The following is a 26,804-nucleotide window of genomic DNA, read 5'->3' as shown; positions in this document are numbered from 1 at the left end:
CAAGAACAAAGAAAGTGCTCATATTTGTACAGTATTTGTTAAATGATCTATTTAGGACCTTATAGCATTCTGTGTAATAATCTCACTTCTGACTATATTTTTCTTCCATTCTTCCTTTATCCTGATTCCTTCATCTAATCTAGTTAAATTTATTCTGCCATAGAAACTATTTTTGTAAGCAGCCTCAAATCTTTTTTTTTTTTTTAATGAGACTGAGTATACATACATATACACTTAAAAAAAATGGCAAAAATAGATAATTAACAAACAGATGACAGGAGCCTGGTGTAATTCAATTATTACCTTCAATACTTACATGTTGTCAGCAAAGAAACAGCTGGCTTGCTTTTGCACCTTTTCCATCTCCTCCTTTCTCCACCGGGCACACTGTACTGTCATATGCTTCCGGCCCAGGACCAACACTCGAAGATTATGCTTGGCTAGTTGAGAGACCACATTCAAGAGCTAAAAAACACAAAATCAGCCCCCAAGAGGGTCAAGGGAAGAAGAATCTCAAGTAAGTGGAGTGATTCTTCCAGCTGATGATCTCAATAGTGAAACACTTTTTTTTGTAAGGGATAAGAAAAACAATGTCCATCTTTTTAAATCTGAGGAAAATGCTTCTTTTTTTACAAATTAATGTCTAACACCTGCCCAATGATCAGTTTCCATTGGAGCCAGGCTGTGTTTTTTTTTTTTAAATAAGTATAAACTAGATTTGTTTTTAAACTGTGTTCCCTAGAGTCCACTGGGATAGAGACAGGGAGGCTAAGGAAGATGGGGTTTTGTTCCTATATACTCCAAACCCTGTATCAACCAAAACAGCTCAGCTTTTGCAAATTTATATAATAGCATTCTACATAAGTTTTCATTCAAATAAAGGGTTCTGCTTCTTACTTTAAAAGTTTGTAAGTAGCTAGACTAGATAGTGCCGCGACCTTTTGCAGAGAGGATTCAAGATCTGGAGAAGGGGCTGCTCACAAATGGATATACTAGACAAGAAATATAAATTTAGAAGGCATGGGGGAAGCCAGGCAGAGCTCTTACTCTCTAGTGGAGTGACTCCCTGAATCTCCGGACCCAGAGCTTTTTATTTACTAGACTAGAATACACATTTGCCCTTTAGCAAAGCAAACTGTCATTTCAATGGTAAGGTTTGGTAAACAATAAAGGATTATCAGGTTAGGGCAGTGGTCGGCAAACTGCGGCTCATGAGCCACAGCGGCTCTTTGGCCCTTTGAGTGCGGCTCTTCCACAAAATACCATGTGCAGGTGCACATGTACAGTGCAATTGAAACTTCGTGGCCCATGCGCAGAAGTCGGTATTTTGTGGAAGAGCCACACTCAAGGGGCCAAAGAGCCGCATGTGGCCCGCGAGCCGCAGTTTGCTGGCCAATGGGTTAGGGCAGGGGTCCTCAAACTATGGCCCTTGGGCCCCATGCGGCCCGCTGAAAACATTTATCCGGCCCACCGGGTGTTTTTGCCTTCTGTGTGCATAGGAATTTGTTCATAGTTTTTTTTTCAACTATAGTCCGGCCCTCCAATGGTCTGAGGGACAGTAAACTGGCCCCCTGTTTAAAAAGTTTGAGGACCCCTGGGTTAGGGGATTGCCTTCAGTCATTCAGCCAGCAGCAGGTAATATTATGCTGATTCTCAGCCCTTGCTGAATATCAAAGTCCATCAGCCTTCTGACGGACTTCTTGCATTTATATGTTAACTACTTGTTGGTCCTTGACTCCAGCAAGATAGTGACTTTTCAGCCAACCTTTCCATGTCATGCTTCTGCTGAGACTGTTACCTTTCATTGGAATTAATTTTCTCCCAAAGGAATGTAAATGTCATCTTCCATCTTCTAGCCCACTTTCCAGTCAATGAATTTACCCCCATTCTTTTTATTCCCCACATGTCTTGTGTGCACATGAACTCCTCTTAAAAGTCTAGACTTGGATTTTTAGTAAATCTAGTACTTTGGTGAGCTTGCCTATAGTCAGTCCTTCATAAGGAAAAGTCTGAAAATTACTTTCTTTTTAAAAATATATATATTTTATTGATTTTTCACAGAGAGGAAGGGAGAAGGATAGAGAGTTAGAAACATTGATGAGAGAGAAACATCGATCAGCTGCCTCCTGCACACCTCCTATTGGGGATGTGCCCGCAACCAAAGTACATGCCCTTGACTGGAATTGAACCTGGGACCCTTCAGTCTGCAGGCCGACACTCTATCCACTGAGCCAAGCTGGTCAGGGCTGAAAATTACTTTCATGTAAAACCTATTAAACTAAGTCACTATATTAAATGAAATAAAAGCTACTGAAAAATTATAATTTATGTTATATAATAGCGTGTTAGAAATATAAAAGTTCTTTAATTTATAAGAGTTCCTGGGCCTTCGAAAATCACAAATTCAAAGTCATTGAAGAAATCCTTAATTTTCTTGGGTCTTGGTTAGAAAAGGCACTGATTTTAGTCTAGCTTCCATTTACTCATAATTTCTTCCCATGTAGATTTTCAAGATATTACTTAAAATTCTTTAATCAATAACATTTCTTTCATTTATTTGGTCAGTTGCCAAATATTGCTTTAGTACTTGTTATGTCTAATATACATTTAGACTGTCTGACAATCAAATAGTGAATTAGCAAGGGCTGAATTTTTAAATTACTGTTTAGTGCTTTGGATTTATATTGTGTGTTTTTTGTCCATTCTACTTTTCTTATTATTTTAGGAAACAGTAATTGGTTTTACTATTATTAATTCTAGAATCACTGATAGTAAATTACTAATTCTAGATTTAAGAGACAGAATAGATACAACTTGCCCATTGAATGTGAGTTAATAAACAAGCAGAGAAGTGTACCAAGACCAGTGTGAGGACTCTAAACCTAAAGCTTTACAACCAGTAAAATATAATTATTTTCTTCCAAGCTAGGAATAATGGCTTCTGTGTTCATTCAACAGTTATTTTCTTGGCCTCTCTATGTATAAGGCACATGGTAGGTATCATAGCCTACACAATTTTAAAAGACATGGTCCCTGCCTTTAGTGAGAAAGTACCTAATAATTTTCTTACCCAACAACCAAGCCTAGGAAAATATATATGCTGACTCCACATATATGGAAAGTTTAATAAACATTTTCTGATTAACTGAAGAATATGTACATATCTATTTTTATCCAGCATAAAATAGCTCAATTTGAAAACTTGAAAAATATAGACTAGAAGGAAGATGAAAGAGAACACTTGTATCTCACTACCCAAAGAGTATTAACGTGTACAGGGTGGGGCAAAAGTACATTTACAGTTGTGAGTACATGAAGCACAGGATTTACTCGTGTACTATTATTTATTAATTATTGTATTAGTTTCCATACAAATTAGTGTAAACCTACATTTGCCCATTCCTGTATATATATACATCAAGTGTATATATTACTATATTCATGTTAGGGCATTAAATATACTCCCATAGTGACAGAAAACAAAATTATATATAGATATATATTTTTAAATCCTCACCTGAGGATATGTTTTTATTGATTTTTAGGGAGAGAGAAAAAGAGAGAAAGAAAAATAGAGATAACTTGCCTCTCATATATGCCCCAACCAGACTGAGCCAGCAACCTAGGTATGTGCCCCAGATTGGGAATCGAACATGCAATCTTTTGGTGTGTGAGATGATGCTGCAACCAACTGAGCCACATGGCCAAGGCCATTCTTTATAATATAAACTAAGAGGTATAACAAAGAAAGTAGCTACTGGCAAGTAATAATCACTTAAGATTCTAGGTAATAAGTATTAATTCAAAGTTAATTCACTAGAATCCTAGGTTTCAAGGAGTATGGGTTGGAGAGAGAAAATATGAACACAAACTGTCTTCAATTTCTATTTGAAAACAGCTTTACCAAGATACAATTCATCTTTCCTATATAATAAAAGGCTAATATGCAAATTGTCCCCACGGGAAGGAGTTCAACCAACCAGGAGTTAGACGTGCGCTGACCACCAGGGGACGGTGCAGAACATGGCGGGCATCGGCGATGCAGCGCTGGCAGCGGAGGCGCTGCCGGCCCCAATGAGAGCAGGACCATGGCGGATGGTGGAGCAGGTGAGAGGGTGGTACCAGGCCAAGGCAGGTGCGAAGGGAGGCCCCAGCTGGTGGCGGCTGCAGGCAGTTGGGGGAAGGGGGGTCCCGGCCAGGAGCCAGCAGCCGGCAGCCGGCAGCCGCTAGGGACCCTACCTATACACAAATTTCGTGCACTGGGCCTCTAGTATATAATAAAATTCACCCATTTAAAGTATATAGTTCAATTATTTTTAGTATATTCACAGATAAGTGTGTTCACCACCAGTCAATTTTAGAACATTTAATCACCTCAAAAGAAAAGCTTGTACCTTTTAGCTGTCATTCTGCACCCCCCACTTCCCTATCCCAAGCAACCATGAATCTTTGTCTTTTACAGACTTTACTATTTTAGACTTTCATGTGAATGGAATAATACTGTATTTACTAGTCTTTTTATTCTATGTATTTAATATAACTTTATAAGCTATTATTTTATTAAAAGTTAGGCTAGTAATCAAAAGCAAACATCTACACTAAGAAAAGTGTAGCCTGCTGGTGGGAATGCAGACTGGTGCAGCCATTATGGAAGACAGTATGGAGTTTCCTCAAAAAACTAAAAATGGAACTCCCATTTGACCCTGTGATCTCACTTCTAGGAATATATCCCAAGAAACCAGAAACACCAATCAGAAAGGATATATGCACCCATATGTTCATAGCAGCACAATTCACCATAGCTAAGATCTGGAAACAGCCTAAGTGCCTATCAGTAGATGAATGGATTAGAAAACTGTGGTACATCTACACGATGGAATACTATGCTGCTGTAAAAAAGAAGGAACTCTTACCATTTGCAACGGCATGGATTGAACTGGAGAGCATTATGCTAAGTGAAATAAGCCAGTCAATGAAGGAAAAATACCACATGATCTCACTCATTCATGGATAATAGAGACCATTATAAACTTTTGAACAATAATAGATACAGAGGCAGAGCTGCCTCAAACAGATTGTCAAACTGCAGTGGGAAGGCTGGGGAGGGTTGGGGGGCAGGAGGGAGGGGGGTAAGAGATCAACCGAAGGACTTGTATGCATGCATATAAGCATAACCAATGGACATAAGACACTGCAGGGTAGGGGAGGCCAGGGGATTGTCAAGGGCGGGGGAAAAAAAAGGACACATATGTAATACCCTTTGTAATACTTTAAGCAATAAAAAAAAAAAAAAAGAAAAGTGTAGCTCATGAATTCAAACACCTCAAGACATCAAGGGTGCCTGTCCTTCAGAATGTACTTATAACATTCCTTTCTTAAAGTTATGTTGAGATTACAGATTACTTTCAATGATCCCAGATATAAAATGGCAACTGGCTTCATTAAGAGAAATGACAATTTTTTTAAAGTTTCTATATGAATTCCCACAAAGTTATTGTAAAGGCACACAAAAATATTCAAACAAACACAATTTTTGATACTGATTGTTTAAGTTTCCATGCAACTGAGAAGACATGACTTAAAGAAAAACACAATTGGGTCTTCAAATTTATACCGAGGTGTAGAAAAAATAGCCTTGAGTTTACTAATAGTAAGTTAAAGATAGAGGCTCCAGGAAGAGCAGTAAAGACAGCTTGAACTACTTTGGGGCACCATCTTGTGGCTGAGAAATATCTGCTAGAAAAGCTCTTTGAAAATGATGCAAACAAAGGAGAATAAAGGAAAGACACAGGAAGGAAGGATGAGTGTACAGATTAAAGGTACTGGACTAAAACTCTGTGACAGTCTAGCTATGAGCCTACTTCCTCTGGGGTAAATTCCAAGGCTTGATCAGGTGGGCTAGATCAGAGTGATATTACTCAGAACAGTAAAGAAAAAGAAAATTTACCTTAATTATATGTTAGATCAAAAATAAAACTAGGAGAAATGTTCACTTCTGGGAAGATGGAGTCAATGTATTTTTCTCTATTTTCCCCACTAATTACAACTAAGAAGCTCAGACATTATATATAAAACAAACATAAGACTTTGAAAGGTAGAATGGAAAAGGGAGATTGGCTAGGTACCTCAGGACATGAGGAATGACATGGTGGTGAGTTCCTTGGATTTTTTTTTTTGTCTTATATATCCTAGACTTTAAGTTGAAGAAGCCAGCAACCTGAAAACGCCAATTAAAGCAGACAAAAAAAGACCAACAAAGGCATGTTCTCTCTAGCCAATGAACTAGGAAAGAGACAGTCTAGCGAGATATAATATGTAATACCTAAAGCAACCATTAAAAATGCAATGCAAAGAGATACACTAAAAACCACTATGATAAAAACAAAACGAAACACTATAGATACATAAAAATGGAATTCTTAAAAAAAGTTCAAATAGCCCACAGGAAGGTAGGAAAAAAACACAGAAAAATTAAAAACAGAGATGACAGAAAACAATAAATAAAGTGGCAGGCATAAGCCTTAGCATATCAATAATAGCATGAAATATAAAGGGTTTAAATACATTAATTAAAAGACCGAGGCTGGCAGAGTGGATTAAAAAACATGATCCAGCAGTATGCTATCTAAAAAAACTCGCTTCTAATATAACAGTATAGGCTAGTGGAAAGTAAAAAGATGGAAAAAATATATAATGTAAACACAACGGAAAGCTGGAGAAACTACATTAATATCAAATAAAGTAGATTTCAGAGCAAAGAAAATTACTATAGACACAGAGGGACAATCTACACTAATAAAAGAGAAACATGGTAATTGGCGTACAACCACTACCCTTCCCATTGGCTAATTAGCGAGATATGCAAATTAACCACCATCCAAGATGGCGGCTAATTTGCATACTGCAGGCGGGGCCGACAGTGCCAACCGCCAGCTCCCCTCCATCCAGGGCTGGCGGCAGAGGTCCCTGCCCTCATCCGGGCCTCCCGAGGGGGACCCAGGGCTGGCGGGTGGGACCGAACCCGCTCCACCCTCATCCGGGCCTCCCGCAGGGGACCTGGGGCTGGCGGGTGGGACCTCGGTGTTCAGCACCCAATCCGCCCTCCTGCGGGGGACCTGGGGCTGGCGGGTGGGACCTCGGTGTTCGGCACCCGATCCGCCCTCATCCGGGCCTCCCGCGGGGAACCCAGGGCTGGCGGGTGGGACCGAACCCGCTCTACCCTCATCCGGGCCTCCCGCAGGGAACCGGGGCTGGCAGGTGGGACCTCGGTGTTCGGCACCCGATCCGCCCTCATCAGGGCCTCCCGGGGGACCCAGGGCTGGCAGGTGGGACCAGGGTGTTCAGCACCTGCTCCGCCCTCATCTGGGCCTCCTGCCAGGTCCTGGGGTTGGCGGTGGGGCCGCAGCTATCGGGTACCCACCCCGGTATCCGCTGTGCTACGGGCCGGGCGGCAGCAGTGATCTGCCCGCTGGCGCATCCCATGTGCTACCCAACTCGGGCGGGCAGGTCACGGGCATGCCTGGCAGCCTCAGTCAGTGCCTCAAGCCCCAGCAGCAGCAGCAGCAGCAGCAGCAGCAGCAGCAGCAGCAGCGGCGGCGGCAGTGGCAATAGCAGTGGCGGCAGTGCCCCCGACTTGCCCGCCCAGGTTTGAGCGGCCCCAAGCGGGCAGTGCTTTCCATCAGCCGATGGTTGGCGCACACGCATGCAGGTGAAATCACCAGCGCCTGCTTTCCCACAGGCCTGAGCCCCTCAGGCCTGTGGGAAAGCAGGCGCCCTGAGCTGGTGATCCCAAAGGCCTGATAGCCGGGCAGTGGAGGCCGTGTTGGGACTGGGGAGTGGTGAGCAGGCAGAACATGGCCCTGATTGGGCCAGTCGCTATGACGCCCACTGTAGCCAGCACACCGCCTGATCAGGGGGCCAGCAGCCAACCTTGCAGCCCCTCCCCCCTGCAGGCCTTCCCCTGATCAGACTCTCCCATCCACATGGAGAGCAGGGTGTTCAGAGCCTGGACCCTTCCTGGCAGCCCCGAGTCCTGGGGTTAAGAATTCTGATGGCCCTGCCCAGAGAGTAGAGGTGCCTGAGGGGCAGGGACAGGGACCACAGGCCTCCAGGGAGCACTGCAGAGTTGGCAATGAGAGGAGAGGGCCTGTGAAGGGGGAGAAGGTGAAGCCAGTGGACATCAGCCCAGAATCCAGCTCTTCCCCTCCAGAGGCAGCAGGACCTAAACCCCAAACCCCAGCCAAAATTGGAAGAGCCTGGGGGAGCTTCAGGAAACTCTACGAAAAGCTGCTCATTGAGAATGAGAGATTTCGTGAGGCCCTGACCCAGACCATGCTGCGGCTGGAGCAGCTCAAGGTGGAGCTGAAGCGCACCATGCAGAAGCAAGAGCACTTTGCAGAGAGGCCGGCCATCCTGGAGCTGGCGAGATTTGAGTGCAGGGCCCTGGAGTGCAAGGCCGCTGAGCTGGAAGAGGAGCTGAAGGGCCTGTCCAATCTCCGAGCTGACAACCAGCGCCTCAAGGATGAAAATGTGGCCCTGATCTGCGTCATCAGCAAACTGTCCAAGTGACCCCGGAGGACTTGCTCCTGCACCCGCATTTATACAGCTGCTTTTGCCACATGCACCCCTTCCCTGTGTGAACATGAATGATAGGGCTGTCGAGGAGTCTCTGAGAAGCCATAACCTTCCTTGAGATCTCCAGGTTAGGAGGAGAGGACAGAGCCCCCAGGAGCCAAGGGGGCCATCTGAGGCCAGGTAGGGGGACCAAGGCTGCAGGCAGGACCAGAAAGGAACTGGGGACCAGGAAGTGCCAAGACCAGTAGCCAGGACCAGAGTGGTCACCCAGAGGTCCCCTCTCACGTGTGCTGCCACCAGTCACCCCTCCAGGCCCTGAGCAGGGATCCTAGAATGTGCCAAGCATCCCGCCGGCCTGGGCCAGGTGAGCATGTATATAGGGTCTGTGTGCAATAGGGAGGGATGTCTTCTATTTTTTGCTGCCCCCTCCCCATCGCTCTCCTGGGCAGGGGAAGAAGGTCTTTTTCAGACATAGCATAGGCACCACAAATTAAAATTGTGGAGTTGCCAAAAAAAAAAAAAAGAAGAGCAGGCCGGCTGGCCAAATACCCCCTCTCTTCCCACCCCACCCCCCGCCAGCCACATCCTTGACCAACCTGCCCCACCACAATAGGCCCACAGCCCCTCCCCGTGGCTATCTGCCCCTGATTGCACCCCCGCACCCCAAGAGGGGGCAGGGCTGGGCGGCCAATGTCCTGCAGCCCCTCCCCAGGTTGGCCCCACCCTTGATCCCCCCACTCCAATAGGGGGCAGGGCTGGCCAGCCAATCTCCTGCAGCCTCTCCCCTTGCCCAGCCCCACCCCATATTGCCCCCCCACCCCCACCGCAATCAGGGGCAGGGCTGGCTGGCCAACCACCCATGGCTCTTCTCCCAGGCCACTGGCCCTGATTGCCACCCCCCAACCCATTTGGGGGGGTGGTTGCCCAGCCCACCAACCACAGCCCCTCCCCATGGCCAGCCCCACCCCCAATCGGCCCCCCAACCCCAATCAGGCTGGTGAGGGGGGGGGCAGTTGGGAGCAATCAGGCTGGTGGCAGGGGGTAGTTGGGGGCAAACAGGCTGGCAGGGGAGGCAGTTGGGGGTGATCAGGCCAGCAGTTGGGGGTGATCAGGCTGGCAAACAGAGTGGTTAGGGGCAATCAGGCAGGCACGCAGGCAGGTAAGTGGTTAAGAGCCAGCGGTCCTGAGTTGCGAGAGGGATGTCCGGCTGCTGGTAAAGGATCAGGCCTAAACAGGCAGTCTGACATCCCCTAAGGAGTCCCAGATTGGAGAGGGTGCAGGCCAGGCTGAGGGGCCCCCTCCCCCCCCCAGTGCACGAATTTCGTGCACCGGGCCTCTAGTATATGATAAAAGGGTTACTCCACCAAGAAGACATAAGATCCTAAACAGAGATGCAAAATAGGTGAAGTAAAAGCTGATAAAAAATAAAGAAGAAATAGACAAATCCACTATTATAGTTGGAGACTTTAACACTCATCTGTCAACAATTGAGAAAACTAGACAGATAATTAGCAAGTAAATATAAGTATTCAATACCATGTCCATCTTCAAGGATTGGAAAACTCAATATAGCATATAGGTGTCAATTCTCCCCAAATTGCTAGATGGGTCTAATGCATTACTATTAAAATCCCAGCAAAATTTTTTCTATAGATATAGGACAAAATTATTATAAACATATATGGAAAGACAAAGGAATAAAATAGCTAAAACAATTTTGAAAAAGAAGAATAAAGTAGGGAAAATCAGTCTACCTCATTTTAAGCCTTATTATACTAGCACAGCAACAGTAATCTAAAGTGTGTGATATTCCAGTTAAAAAATGGGCAAAGGACCCAAATAGGCACTTCTCTGAAGTGGACATACAGATGGCCAAATATGAAAAAGTCTCAAAGTCACTGATCATCAGAGAGATGCAAATTAAAATGACAATGAGGTATCACCTCACACCTGTCAGAATGGCTACCACCAACAAATAAACAAATGACAAGTGCTGGCGAGGATGTGGAGAAAAGGGAACCCTAATATACCGCTGGTGGGAATGCAGACTGGTGCAGCCACTGTGGAGAACAGTATGGAGTTTCCTCAAAAATTAAATATGGAACTGCTATTTGACCCAGTGATCCCACTTCTAGGAATTTATTCTAAGAAACCCGAAGCACCAATCAGAAAGAATGTTTGCACCCCTATGTTCATAGCAGCACAATTTACAATAGCTAAGATCTGGAAACAGCCCAACTGCCCATCAGTAGATGAGCGGATAAAAAAGCCGTGGTACATTTATACCATGGATACTATGCAGCAGTGAAAAAGAAGAATTTTTTACCCTTTGAGACAGCATGGAGGGACCCGGAGAGTATCATGCTAAGTGATACATACTAAGTTAGAGAAAGATAAGCATCACATGATCGCAATCACATGTGGAATCTATTGAACAAAATAAACTGATGAACAAAACAGATCCAGAGACATGGAAGCATGGAACAGAGTGCAGAATCTTAGCGGGAAGGCAGGGAGAGTGGATAGGAGGGAGGTAATCAGCCAAAGACCTTGTATGCATATATGCATAATCCATGGACACAGACAATAGGGTGCTGAAGGCTTGGGGCTTGGGGGGTGGGGATGACAGGGGTGGGCTGGAGGGGATCAAGGGGGGGAATAGGGGACATATGTAATACTTTCGACAATGAAGATTTTTAAAAAAAGATTAACTAACTATATAAATAAAGTATGTGATATTAGTGGAAGATAGGCATATATAGATTAACAGAACATAATATATGACACAGAAATAGACCCACACAAATATGCCAAGAAAAAATAGCCTTTTCAACAAATGGTGCTGGAGTAATTGGACATGCATAAGTAAAATATGAGCCTCTATTTAAATCTCATACCTTATAGAAAAAAAAAAACAAATCAAAATGGATCAATGACTTAAATGTAAACCATAAACTATAAAGTTTTAGAAAAAACCTAGGAGGAAAAAAATCATCATGACGTAGAGCTAGGTAGACACCTAAGATTTGACACCTAAAACATAGTCCATAAAAGAAAAATTAATAAACTGGATTTCATCAAAATTAAAAATGTTTGCTCTGTGAAAGGTCCTGTTAAAAGGATGAAAAGACAAGTTACAGATTGGCAGAAAATATTAGCAAACCACACATCTAACAAAAAACTAGTATCTAGAACATATAAAAAAAGTTAAAGTCAGTTTTTAAAAAAAGCAAATAATCCAAATAGGACATGAGCAAAGAACTTTCACTCAAGAAGATATATAGATAATAAGTACATGAAAATGTCTAACATTATTAGCCATCAAAGAAATGCAAATCATAACCCAAAGAGGTATCACTACACACCTATCAGAATGGCTAAAATAAAAAATAGTAGTAACACCAAATGGTGGTGAGGATATGGAAAAACTGAATCACTCATATAATGCTGGTGGAAATTTAAAGTAGTACAGCCACTCTGGAAAACAGTTTGGCAGTTTCTTAGGCAATTAACGATGTAACTATCACATAACTGACTTATTGTACTTCTGGGCATTTATCCCAGACAAACGAAGACTTATGTTCACATAAAAACTTGTACAAAATATTTACCTACTTAGGTTTATTTGTAACTAGAGGCCCAGTGCACGAATTCATGCATGGGTCGAGTCTCTTGGCCTGGCCGGCGATCGGGGCCAATAGGGGCCATCTCGCCTAGTCCCAATCAGGGCTGATCAGGGGGAAGGACCATGGGACGTTGGCTGGCCAGCAGCGGGGAGGGACCATAGGAGGTTGGTCAGCCGCGGAAGGTTGGCTGTGGGAGTGCACTGACCACCAGGGAGCAACTAGTCATTTGGTCGACCGGTCATAACGGTTGCTTAGGCTTTTATATATATACTAGGAACCCAGCACGCGATTTGAAATCGCGCGGTGCTGCCTACCCTCGAGTCGCCGGTCCAGCCCTGCCTCCCTCCCGGGCCCCGCAGCAGCCACGGCCGCTGCTGGTCTGGCGCTGCCTCACTCCTCAGGCCCCACAGTTGCCGTGGCTGCTGCCAGCCCGGCCCTGCCTCCCTCTCTGGCCCTTAAAGCAGCCACGGCTGCTGCTGATCAGGCCCTACCCCCGCACAGGCAAGCGGAGGCCCCTGCTGCCCCACCCCCAATGCTGTGTGCGCAACCTCCTCCTGTCCAGTAGATCCGTTATGGCATCCCGGTTAATTAGCATATTTCTCTATTATATATAGATAGATAATCAAAGACTGCAACAGGTGTATTGTTAAACTTTGTATATCCAAACCATGAAATACTCATCCTATATAATAAAAGCCTAATATGCAAATTGTCCCCTTGGGCAGTTGTTCAACCAGGAGAGTGGGAGTTCAACTGCTAGCTATGACGTGCGCTGACCACCAGGGGGCGGTGCAGAACATGGCAGGCGTGGGCGACGTGGCACTGGCAGCAGGTGGCAGTAGAGGTGCTGCCAGCCCTGATGGGCCCCGACGAGAGCGGGACCATGGTGGGATGGTGGAGGTGAGTGGGTAGAACCAGGCAAAGGCGGGTGTGAACGGGGGCCCAATCGCCCTGCAAATAGTGACCAGCAGTGGTGGCGGGGTGCCCAGCTCCCAGGTGCTGAGGGAGCTGGGCGGGGGACCTGGCCCCAAACAATTGCCCTGCAGGCGGAATGGTGGAGCAGGTGAGGGGCAGCACAAGGCCATGATGGGGTGCCAGGCGGGGCTGTGGGGCTGCAAGGCTGGGGGCGCGAGCTGGGGCTGCAAAGCTGGGGATGCAAGCTGGGGCCTGATCCCCGCAGGCCACCTCAAGGAACCCCACCCATGCACGAATTTGTGCACCGGGCCCCTAGTCTATCCTATATAATAAAAGGGTAATATGCAAATTGACCCTAATGGCGGAATGACCAGAATGATTGCTCAACCAGTCACTATGAGGCGCACTGACCACCTCTTGGTCCCTTTCCTCAGCTGGCAGGCTCTCATCGCCTGATGGCAAATGGGGAACCAGGGGTGGGTGGTGGGGGATGCGGCAATGCCAGGCCAAGGCCCCCACTCCACCGGTCACCCCCACACAGAGGGTGACCCACGGCGGGGGTGGGGCCGGCAAGCAGGCAGGAATGGCTGACCTCTCAGTGCCTCCCCTGGCCAGCAGGCTCTGATTGCCCGATGGCAAACGGATCCAGGGGTGTCTGACAGCAGGGGGTGGAGCTGGCTGTGGGCAACTGGGGAAGATGGCCCTGATCATAGGCCAGGCCTAGGGACCATACCTGTGCACGAATTTTGTGTGCCGGGCCTCTAGTATATATACTGTATATAAAAGCCAAGTGTCCGGAACAACTAGTCACTATGATGCGTACAGCAGCTGGGCAACTGGCCCGATGGGGGCAGGGCTGGGTGGCCAACCTTCTGTGCCCCCTCCCCCCGACCAGCTGGCCCCGATTGGTGTGGGCCAGCTGGATCCCACCTGTGCACTAATTTGTGCACCAGGCCTCTAGTAAAAATATATTAAACAAAATAAAAATAGTTAAAGTGATAAGTTTGTCTTTTTAAAAATGTATTTTATTGATGTTTACAGAGAGAAAGGGAGAGGGATAGAGAGTTAGAAACATCGATGAGAGAGAAACATCGATCAGCTGCCTCCTGTACATCCCCTACTGGAGATGTGCCTGCAACCAAGGTACATGCCCTTGACTGGAATCGAACCTGGGACCCTTCAGTCCGCAGGCTGATGCTCTATCCACTGAGCCAAACCAGTTAGGGCCAAGTGATAAGTTTTATGTAATGTATATTTTAACATAATAGAACTTTTTATTGTAGAAATTTATTTATTTATTTATTTATTTATTTTTTTAAAAAAATATATTTTATTGATTTTTTACAGAGAGGAAGGGAGAGAGATAGAGAGTTAGAAACATGGATGAGAGAGAAACATCGATCAGCCGCCTCCTGCACATCTCCCACTGGGGATGTGCCCGCAACCCAGGTACATGCCCTTGACCGGAATCGAACCTGGGACCCTTCAGTCCGCAGGCCGACGCTCTATCCACTGAGCCAAACCGGTTTTAGCTAAAAAAAAATATTTTTAAAAAATTAACGAGAACCTTCTCTGTCAGTCACTATGCTGGGGGTACTGATGATACAGATATAAAGACACATTTATCCCTAACCTCCAGTATTTAGCAATCAAATGATTGTAATATAATGTAGTGTTAAGAGGGAGCACAAAGGATGGACACTTAAATCAGACTGGGGCTGGGGAGCGTGGTTAGAGAAGTCTCCACAGAGGAAGAGATAGCTGAGCTGAGTATTCAGATGAATTATCCAGATAAGGAACGGGAGTTTCCAAGGACAAGGAGCAGCATGTTGTAGGTGGGGGCTCTTTATTAATATGCTGAATACAGGAACTGCAAGCGGTCAAATGTAGGTGTAAGAGGATGGCATGCATGAGCAATGCCAGAAATAAGGCTGGAAAATGAATGCAGGGGTTCAGATCACAGGCGTCCTTATAAGCTGTAATGAGTCTTTTACCACCTGGAAGCAATGGGGGAAAACAAAGTATTTAAAAGAGGAGCATGACATGACTAACAATTTAGAGATCAAAACTGTGGATTGCAATAGGGAGATCAAGTAGGGGCTTCCGCAGTAATTCAGGTAAGAGAAGATGAGAAATGAGACATCAGCAGTAAAAATGGAGAGAAGAGAGCCCTCTGAGTAAAGCAGAGCTGAACAGACTTAGTCATTGACCGGATATGGGAAATAAGGAAAGGCATACACCAAGGAAGACTTAGAGAGCTGGACAGATGATGGTAGCAAGACAAGGTCTCTGAGAGGGAAGCTGGTGATGTCTCCAGATGGGAGATGTTCAGAGGGCAGCCAGTTATGTGACTCTACCATTTAGGAGAGAGCTTTGGGCTGCAGGTAAAGATTTGGAGTCATCAGGAAACATGCAATGGTAGGAACCATTAGCAAGTAGATGAGGCATAATAGGATAGGATACAAACTTAGAAGGAAGAAAGCTGAGGATGAAACCTGAGAAATACTATTACTTAAAAGATAGAATGATTTTTTTCTTTTTAATTAAATTTATTGGGGTGACATTGGTTAAAATATATATGTTTCAAGTGTACAATTCTATGATACATCATCTGCATATAGAGTGATTTTTAAAAAAAACCCCATTAGTGGAAGCTGAGGAATGGCCACAGGGATAGAAAAAGAATGAGGAAGCAGTGTTCTCTCAGAAAGATTATAAGGAACATTTCAGAAGGAAGGAGAGGCTAAGTGTATCAGTGCTACAGAGACACCAACATGTGGCCTACAACCTGGAGGAGGCATTTTGATGATGCCATGGGTGGCAGGCAGGACTGAGATTTCAGTTGGTTCCCTAAACTCTCTATGTATAAGGGTGTAGTTTGTCCAGAGACACTGTCTTACAAGCATGGCTCTATTTGGCTTACTGAAAATAACAAATCAACTATGCTTTCCATTTCAGAGAGGTGTGGCCTCTTCAAAGCCTCCCACCTCCCAGAAGCTTTATGTGAAGAGAGGTTTTTTTTTTTTTTAAAGATGGAGGAGAATTGAGAATATTTATATCAGAAAAAGCCAGTAGCAAGGTAGATGCTGAAGATACAGGCATAGAAGAATTAATTGTTGGAACAAGCTTCTGAGAAAGCAGATGGAGGGGGAACCTAGAAAACTGGTGGAGAAATCACCTCTTGCACTGAGATGGATTTGAGCACAGACAAGTTTGGTTTGATTGTGTGTTGCTGCATGTGGGGGGTGTTGACATGTGAGGTCATTCCTCTTGATATCTCCTATTTTCTCTGCACAACAGAAGCTAAGTCATTGGCAGGATGGTGGAGGAGGGAGGAGCAGGAGACTTCAGGGCAGTGGTGCAGGTCAAATATAGCTGGTGTGAGATTGGGTGCGGGAGCCAAATGCAGATAGTGTAAAAGCCCAGGCGAGGGTGGAGGCTAGGAGTGACTAGTAGCAGTAGTTGGCAAAATTAGGAGATTTACAGAACTCAGTGCCCTGGCTGCAGAGTGAGAGGGCCAATGTGGATAATGATCGCCCCTTGTTCCCTATTAACATCTGGTCAGAGGCACTTTCAGGTGGAACCATACTTGAAACATCAGTCTTCTAATATTATTCTCCCTACCTACTATTAGAGACAACATTTTAAATTTATATATCAGTCTAGGATCTGTGGTTTTGGGTTATGGCCTGAGTCAGGAATTCCAAATTCCTATTTTATTTATTTGTTCAGATGTCTTTATTTATAAAATGTGAATAAGGTACTCTTTCACCATCCTTAACATTATTATTATTTATCCACAAGTCATCATCAACAAAAACGTAAAATGTCAACACTCACATACCATTTCTATATGAAATGACCTTTGGAGAAAGGATCTCAAAACCACCTCATTTCAGGGGAGACTCTCTCTAGCAGTCTCCTTTTAATGGCTTTAGGAAAGAAACTAGGGCAGTGATGGCGAACCTATGACACGCGTGTCAGAGGTGACATGCGAACTCATTTTTTTGGTTGATTTTTCTTTGTTAAATGGCATTTAAATATATAAAATAAATATCAAAAATATAAACCTTTGTTTTACTATGGTTGCAAATATCAAAAAATTTCTATATGTGACACGGCACCAGAGTTAAGTTAGGGTTTTTCAAAATGCTGACACGCCGAGCTCAAAAGGTTCGCCATCACTGAAGTAGGGGCTTATTTGATAAGGTGGTCCCAGGAGGCCGCATGTTATTTATAAACTTAAAATTCCATGAAAAACAGAAGAGAAACTCTTAAAATCAGCACAAATAGCCTAGATACTGTTCCAGCATAAAAGAATTTAATAATTAAATTAACTTATTTGGATGCAGTTTAATTTCCACGTTCAAAAGCTGATTAAAAAATTTCCCCCCGAGGTCTAGATCCAGTCCATGTACAGCAACAATTTCTAATACCAGTTACACACCTGTTTGGGAAACTAAAACCAGGAAATACCTATTGGCTTTTATAGTACTGCTTCACTGAAAACAATCTCATAATAACTTGGGGCTTGAACTGGGATGGAGGGTGGGGGTTTTTCTATTTGAGTCTGGCTGAATTCCAGGATATGAAGGATTAAGTCAAAGGCAGACAGAAAGCAAGAAAAGTAAACAAAGATTCTATGGATCCTTTTCTTCCACGTGCATTAAATAATTTTGAAAATTATTTCCCACAAACTAAGTGAACATAACACCACTTCCGGACACACACAATGACTGATGAGCTCTATGGAGGCAGTGTTCTTGGACTGAGAAGACCACAAACACAATGTTTATAATTGATGCACTGTGTTCTCCACAGCAGAAAAAAAACAAGGTAAGTCATAACTTACACTAGAACAATGGAGTTTCCTTCTTGTTTCTATGTTCCTACTGTCTGCAGGTAGCCTAATATCAAGTTCCATTCCCTTCCTTGTCTTTGTTCCTCTCATTTCCCTCTTACGCTAAGTTTTGCGAAGAGAATCCCTGTCCCAGAGATAGTCCTTAAGTGACTGCTATATTCAACATTTTCTGTGTACCTCTAAAAATGCCACCAAGGAAGAGAGGTGGGAAACCCAGTAAAGTTGTGGCTTGAAGCTGCTCATCATGTTTTCATTTGCCTGCTACTCACAGTTCTACCTTTGGTAGTAGTTGTTGCTTGCAGACAGAGATAATATATCACTGTTTTTTGAAAGGAAGATTAGTGACATTTCATTGCTGGAACTGTTAAGTAGCCAAAAACCATGTAAGACACAGATTAGCACTTGAGAAAATTAGAAGATGAGGAAAGGAAGTGTTTTAGAGAAGTAGAAGCAGCTTGGTGAGGAGGGACAGAGAAGCTTTCACTGGGTGGTATTCAAGGAGAGGAAGCTTCATAAGGCTGGTGGTGTAATTCCAGAGAGGAGAAGTGGAGTCTTGCTCCCATCTTTGGGACCATGGGCTTTGAGCACAAGAAAATTTAAAACTCTGATGACTAACTGACTACTAGTATAAAGCTATTTGAATCTCTTCAAAGAAAGTATATACACAAAACAGTATTACTTTATTATGATGTCATAAATGATCCCACTGATTTACATTAGTCTCACCATGTCCTATATCCTGCTTTCGTCAGTCTTTGGTATTTTAGGGAGATTTCAATGATATCATGTTGTCCTTAGTCAATGAAACAATTCTACCAAGGAAGAGAAATGCCCTTCCTGTCTTGGGAACATCCTGCCAAGTGTGGGATGTGTTTCCTGCGTACCATGTCCTCTTCTATGTGATCAGCACCCACACAATTATCCAGCCTTTTAAAAAACGATTAAATTGTTGGCCTGGATGGATTTCCCCAGCTAGCTGAGAGTCAGAGCTATCTAAAAGACTGAGGATTTGGCTCCTGACTCATAGTGTGACTTTTCTCCAAACATTTACATGCATTCTTTGGTCTTTTTTAGTTTCTTTATGACATTTCTGTTTCCTTTATCACTGAGAGACAGGAAAGGATAATATTTTGAAGACTCAAAATGAACTGTAGAAAGATTAAATTAACTTATTTGGATGCAGTTTAATTTCCACTTTCATAAGCTTATTAAAAAATTTCCCCTAGGGTTCTAGATCCAGTCCATGTAGAGCGACTAACTTGTTTACACTGGGAAAGTATACAAACACTTTCAGGCTCATAAGACACCATTTAGTGATTAGAGGGGAAAGAATATGATGAGAGGCTCTGGATGTTTAAGAATTTGTGCAGCCTCTCCATGGCCGCACTGATCCACATATCTTTCGTCCTGGTACAGAGCCACACACCATTGTACACTATGGCTATTGATTTTGTTTTCTGGAATAATCCTGTCAGTTAAAAATATATAAAAGACCTACATATATAAAAGACACCTTGAACATTTCCAGTTAATGTCCCAAGTCATTTATACAGCCCTGCAGTGGAAGGGCTCATACAGTATAGAGACATAAAAGAGACTGAACAGAGACATAAAAGAGACTGAATAGAGACATAAAAGAGACTTTTCCAATTTATATTTATTATGTAATAGTATAGTAATAGTAATTGAGCACAAGCTTTGGCATCAGGCTGCCTGTGTTCAAGTTCTGGTTCCTCTATGTCAGAACTATGTGACCTTGGGAAAGTTACATTTCCTCTTTGGGCCTCTGTTTCACCATTGTTAAACTGAGATACAGTACAAACTAGGTTATTATGAGGATTAATTTATTTTTTTTAAGTTTATAATGGTCTTGATTATCCATGAATGAGGATTAATTTAAATGAACATGAATGCAAAGCACATGTTAAAGTACTCAATAAAAATGGGCTATTACTAGACAGTACAGCCTTGACTAAGTCATTTAGATCTCCCAAGCCCCACTATATTTTCACCACCGCCCCAAAAGAAAAAGAGATTCTTTTGGCAATATCACAGACTTGAGCGATTTTTATGTTAATCTTTCTGTCAACACTTGTGAAAAGTAAAACACAAACTTTCAGATTAAAAGACAAAAGGAACACATGCATCTAATCCCACTGAAATCCCACTAAAACTATAATACAGAGTCTTTCTAAAATGATAAACCCATAAAAACTTGGAGAACAAGATGGGAGACAATAGCAATAATATGGACGCTCGAAAGGCAGATAGACAAGTTGGTACTTAACGTTGCAGATCCAACAGTCAGATTTGGAGAGGAATAAGCTACGAACCAACCCAATTTCTCAAAAGACTCTAGAACTGGAAGCAAAGGTGTGAGGCTAAATTGGAGGAGTTTGGCTTAAATTAGGAGAACTGACAGGATTCAGTTGAAGCTATTGAAAGCTGCTGAAGAAGCATTTGATTCCTAGATTTGTGGCTCCCATTCCCATCCATATTGTTTCTGCTAGGGTGCTAGAGAGAAGTCTAAAAGTTCATTACTTGGATGTGGTAAATCAGAGGGTCTCTAGACTGAAGTACCAAACACATTTGACAGTGTGAGTATCACACTGAAAATAGGAAGTACATGAATGTAAGCATATTGAATGCAGAATGCAGAGAAACCCAGACCTCTTTCTTCCCTTACTTGGCTCTTAGACACTGGCAGTAAGGCCTTTACCCTGCAGCCAAGAGACTGAAAACTTTCCTTTGGGGAATCTGATCAGCGAAAGAGAAAAAAATCCTAAAGATTCTGAATATTGGGAATTCCCCAAGAAATGGCCCATCCACATCACCCACTTGAAGCTTCCAATGAGCTCTTCAAATCATGTTTAATCAGAAGCAGACAGCAAAGAATTACCAGACAGCTGTGGAGAGTGTAAAACAAATAAGGAAAATCAAAAAAGTGGAAAAACAAAGATTGTAAAAGGAGAAGGTAAAACCTCACATTAAAATCCTATGAGATACATAATGCATCCATGAACAGATTTTTTTAAATGGAGAGAAGAAGAGCTCTTGATATTAAAACATGCTTGCAACCATGAATAAAAAGAATCAATTGAACGGTAGGAAGAGAACACTGAGGAAGCCTCCCAGGAAAGGAGCAAAGAGGTAAAAAAAAAATAAGAAATTTAGAGGACCAATCTAGGAGATCTGACATCTGAATGAAACAGAAAGATAGAACAGGGAAAACAGAGAAGGAGTCACTAATGGAATAACCAAAGAACATTTCTCCAAACAGAGATATATGAGTTTCTAGAATGAAATAGTCCATTTCATATCCAACTCAATGGATGGCAGATAGACCATACCAAACCACACTACTGTAACCTTTAAAAAAAATTGGAAACAGGTAATTCAAAAAAACTTCCAGAGAGAGGAAAAAAAGAAAAGGAGGTAATACAGAAAATATTAGGAGTCAGAATGTCCTCAGATTTCAAGGATACACTGGAAACATGAAGCATTGTCGTCAAAAAATTTGAAAAAGCAGCCCTAACCAGTTGACTGCAGGGTCCCAGGCTTGATTCCAGTCAAGGGGACATTCTTTGATTGCAGGTTCTTGCAGGCTCGATCCCGGCCCTGATCTGGGTTTGTGTGGGAGGCAACCAATCAATGTTTCTCTCTCTGTCTCTCCCTCTCCCTTCCACTCTCTCTAAAAATCAATGGAAAAATATCCTTGGGTGAGGATTAACAAAATTTTTTTTTTGAAAGAATATTATTTCTAACCTAGAGATCTATTTTTAGCTACTATACCATGTATAAGAATAATATAAAGGCATTTTTAGACATGAAAACTCTAAAAAAATTTACTTCCCATCCACCCTTCAAGTAGCACTTGGTGAATGTTTTCCACTATTGAGACTAATTCAAGAAAAAGGAAGATAGGAAACAGGAGATCTAACACAGGAAAGAGGCAATGGGAATTACAGGAGGATGGTGAAGGGCAATCCCAGGATGAGGGCTGTATAACAGATACAGAGCAATTAGTTCAAATTGGAGAGTGTCTGCAGAGATAGCCACACTGGGAATAGTCATAACCATGATGCCCATTGCCATTTTATCCTGAGCATAGCACAGAATGCCTGTGTGAGCTTGTACTTGGCTTGTCTTAACTACAGGCTGGAGTTAATATACTCCCCTCCATGCCCTGCTGCCTGGATCAGTGAAGACTTGCGTTTTACTGAAAATGCAAGAAATTTTTTCTTTGGCTTATTCCTGAAAGCTGGAGAAAATCCATGGGGAGTTTAGAGGCAGTAAACAGAACCTATTCTGTTTGACCATATTTCTGTCAAATGTCATGCACCTGGTCCAAACTATAGTTCTGTCATATGCCTTCACTATGGTAAACCCTCTGTTTCCTAAGAGTCATTCATGACCTTGATCCTGACTGCACAAGAAGCTCTTATATGCTCTCAGAGAAGCCAACGCCAGACCATGAGCCAAGGACTCTTCACCTTTGTGAGGGAGCTGTCATCTAATACCTGCCCTTCCTCACACAGCTAGGACTGAGCTCACTGCTCAGTTTTTCAAACCTAAACAATGAAAAGCAGAATAAAATTATTTATACTATAGTCGGGGTGATATTACCTGGCTGGGGGTAAGGGGGAGTGAGGTTAAAGGTTAGACAGGGCACATAGGGAGTTTCTTAACATGACTAGTAGGTAGAGGGGTGTTAATTTTATTACTACTCTTTACATTATACATTTAAAGTCTGTATAAAATGTGATGCATTTTACACACACACACACACACACACACACACACACACACACGGGTTTTGTAATTACAAACCATATGAAGTTACTAATGTTCTGCCTTTTTTAAGGTACAAAAAATAGCAAGTTCATATTTTTAAACTTGATACTTCAGGCTCAGCAACGTACTTTGTACCCTTAAGGCAAGTTAAGGGCCCAAGTTTCCCCATATGCAAAACTGTAGAGTGGAAAAAACACAGAGGATTTCTTAAATGTAAAGAACTCTCATAACTGTGTAACTCTCATATGTCTATGCTCAATACAATAATAATTCCTGTCCTATAAAGAATTAAAATGTAAGTAAGACTCTACTGGGGAAATTCCTTTGTGCTTCCCAGGAAAAGATCTGGCAAATATTATATTCACATAACTATAGTTCACTATAATGTAACAATGAGAAATTAGGAACAGCTTTCAGAAATCCCCAAGCCTTCACATTTCCCTCGCTTCTGCTTTTCTTAGCAACAATGGGGACACAGAACTGGAAATGACAGGAAGCAATAATGGGGATGTGATTTGAGAGAGAAGTGTGAGAGCAGGCATCAGATATGAAATGAGACAAATGTATTCACTTTTTTTTCTAATCAAGGTGGAGACATGGGTAGACTGAGTTGGTTTTCGATAGAAGAGCTGTTTAGAGCTCTTATTTTCAGTTTTATAAGGTAAAAGAAACATCCATTGGTTGCCTCCAGTACGTGCCCCGACTGGGGACTGAACCTGCAACAGTATGTGCCCTGACCATAGGTATGTGCACAACCTTTTTTGGTGTACAGGATGACGCTCCACCCAACCGAACCGCCTGGCCAGGGCTGCACTAACTTTTAAGATTAAAAACTCACAAAGAAGAATCTTCTACTTTCCTCCCTTTAGCTATGATTTACTGAGCAATTATGATGTTTTAGAATAACTTTAAATGTTTTTATAAACATCATCACACTTCATCTTCATAGATACCCTATGAATTTGATACCATTATCACCACCCTGTTCCTAATGCCCTTTTCCATATGAGGTAACTGAGGCTGAGTAAGGTTTAGGAACTAGCTCAAGGTCACAGACCAGTAAATAGTAGAGCTAGGTTTAAAACCAAGGCAATTCTAACCTTAAACGCATGCTCTTAATCAATAATCTTCTTATACTGGTACTATACAACTCTCAATCCCACCTCTTTTCCTTTAAAAAAATTCCCTTCTTAATCCTGCACCTTATTCTACAGCTAAATGTTACTATGATTTCCCCAGTAGCATCTACTGCTCCATCCTTCCTAAGTGAGTTGTGGGAAATCCCTAGGTACTTTTGTTTGAAAGCCTAACACTGTATTTCTCACACTGGGATACACACAAGAGCACTTGGCAATTATGTTGGGGGTACTTGGAAGCTATAAAAATAGCAAGACACATCCTCCTGGAGTGACACTTTTTACTTCAGGTTTTATTTTTGGGGAGAATCTCCTTGTTTTTCACTTTGAAATCAAAAACAGAGATGCGTAATCTTCAAATACAAGATCTGCATTAACTTTTTTAAAAAAAAATCCTCACCAAGGATATTTTTTTATTATTATTAATTTTAGAGAGACAGGAAGGGAGAGAGAGAAAGAGAAATATCAAGGTAAAAGAAACATCCATCGGTTGCCTCCAGTGCGTGCCCCAACTGGGGACTGAACCTGCAACATAGGTATGTGCCCTGACCATAGGTATGTGCACAACCTTTTTTGGTGTACAGGATGACGCTCCAACCAACCAAACCACCTGGCCAGGGCTGCACTAACTTTTAAGATAAAACTAATAAGCCCGGCTGGAGTGGCTCAGTGATTGAGCATTGACCTATGAACCAGGAGGTCACTGTTCAATTCCTGGTCAGGGCATATGCCCAGGGTGCAGGCTCAATCCCCAGTGGGGACCTGCAGGAGGCAGCCAATCAATGATTCTCTCTCATCACTGATATTTCTATCACTCTCTCTCCCTTCCTCTCTGAAATTAATACAAAAATATTTAAGAAAAGATAAAACAAATTAGGACTCCAAAGACATTTTGTATTTGCAGCAGGTTCATAACTTCCAGTTTCTGGGGGATAAGAGGTCTTCCTCCTCTGGAAGTAGTATGAGGACCACCAACTTGTAAAGATAAAGACAGCTGAGCACAGTATTGCACCCAGGTCAGGAACAAAGTCACAATATGGAACAAGGCCTTAATCTGACTGTTCAAAGACACTTCTAAAACTTTGCATTTGAAAATATATATATTAAGGAAAATGTAAATTTTAGGGCAATATGTTTAATAATGGCAATTTTTGTACAAAATAATTATGTATACATATGTGAAAATAGTCTTGAAAGACATACATTAAACTGATACCAGTGGTTTCCTCTGAAGAACAAAACTGAGAGAATTTTCAATTTCTATTACTTGATATTATTAGACCTCCCCCCCCCCGCCCCCCCCCCCAGTAAACATGTTTACTACTACCTTTGTAAAGAAAGAAAAACATCTGAAGGTTAAAAAACAGAAACAACAGAGTGGGGGAAAAATGAAGGTGGTCAAAAGGTACAAACTTACAGTAATAAGATAAACAGGTTGCAAGGATATAATGTACAGCCTGGTGACTACAGTTAAATACTGTATTGTATATTCAAAAATTGCTGAGAATAGATCTTAAAAGTTCTCACCACAAGAAAAAAATTGTAACTATTTGAGGTGATGGATGTGTTAATTAAACTTAGTGTTAATCATTTCACAATATGACACATATAAAATCATGTTGTACACCTCAAACTTGCACAATATTATATGTCAATTATATCACAGTAAAACTGGAGAAGACCTCAGCAGCAATAGCACACAAAGTAATCCCAAAAACCAAAGATAAAAAAGGATTCCTAGAGATTTTCCCACTATATCCCACTGAAGGATTAAGCCTTAAGATCAATATGAAAGCCAGCAGATCCATGCAAAGTAGGTTCTGCGTAAATTTATTCAACTCATCTCAACAAATATTTACTTTGGTGTCCACTCTATGACAGGTACAATGTGAGGTTCTGGGAGATATATACATCTTTATATCAGTAAGATTCACTTCTCTTCTTCTTCTTTTTTTTTTTAAATGGTATTTTTAAAAATATATTTCATTGATTTTTTACAGAGAGGAAGGGAGAGGGATAGAGAGTTAGAAACATCGATGAGAGAGAAACATCGATCAGCTGCCTCCTGCATACCCCCCACTGGGGATGTGCCTGCAACCAAGGTACATGCCCTTGACTGGAATCGAACCTGGGACCCTTGAGTTCGCAGGCTGATGCTCTATCCACTGAGCCAAACCAGTCAGGGCTCACTTTTCTTCTTCAAAAAATTCATTCCATAGTAGAAAGACAGACATATAAATAAATCACTGTGGTATATATGATTCTAATACAACTAATACAAATATTTATCAAACGAATGTACCTGCTCTAATCCAGTATTGCTCAAAGAAGAGCTAGACACAAGGAGGAACAAAACATAACCTCTGCCCTCAAGGAGCTAGCAGCCTAATGAAGTAAATACAAGGTGTTTGCAGGACCTCTACAAGTGAGGGAGAAAAGAGGATCCTATGCAAAGTTTTGAAAGCTAAAATGGAACTTCCCAGTCAGATGGGGGAGGATGAAGGGGAGAGCATTCTAGATTAAAGAATCAGCAAATGCAAAGGCACAGATGAATGAAGCAACATATGTTTAGGAGAACACAGGAATTTGAGGATCAGTGGAGTATATAGAGCACGGTGGGAGGAAGAAGGAGCAGATATAGGCTGAGATACACACAGGGGTCAAATAATCAAGACTGTGCACTGCATACAGAACCTCAGGCTTATGTGAAAAGAAGTCTCTGCAGGGCTCTAGCAGGGTAGTAATACTTTTCAGAAAGAGCATTCTTTCTGAGGCTTGGAACGACGAAGGTCAAATATTAGACCAGCACAGTTAGAGATGAAGAATCTGAGTAAGATAGAAAATAGAGAGGACAAGACAGACTAGAGCAGTGCTGTCCAAAAGAAATAAAACAAGACA

General features: G+C 42.6%; 1 protein-coding gene across 1 annotated transcript in view; it reads right to left on the bottom strand.

The window, feature by feature from the left end:
• PRORP (protein only RNase P catalytic subunit) overlaps nucleotides 1-26,804 on the bottom strand; it is a 146,541-nt gene that overhangs the window by 7,674 nt on the left and 112,063 nt on the right. The window contains exon 5 of the mRNA XM_070428001.1: nucleotides 317-465. Coding sequence (XP_070284102.1) covers nucleotides 317-465 — 149 coding nt within the window. The remainder of the gene's footprint in view (nucleotides 1-316; nucleotides 466-26,804) is intronic.

Source organism: Myotis yumanensis, unplaced genomic scaffold, assembly GCF_028538775.1.
Source record: "Myotis yumanensis isolate MYYU_CA2020_CCGP unplaced genomic scaffold, mMyoYum1.0.hap1 SCAF_1, whole genome shotgun sequence".
Lineage (NCBI taxonomy): Eukaryota > Metazoa > Chordata > Mammalia > Chiroptera > Vespertilionidae > Myotis > Myotis yumanensis.
This window is presented reverse-complemented; position numbering and strand designations above follow the sequence as displayed.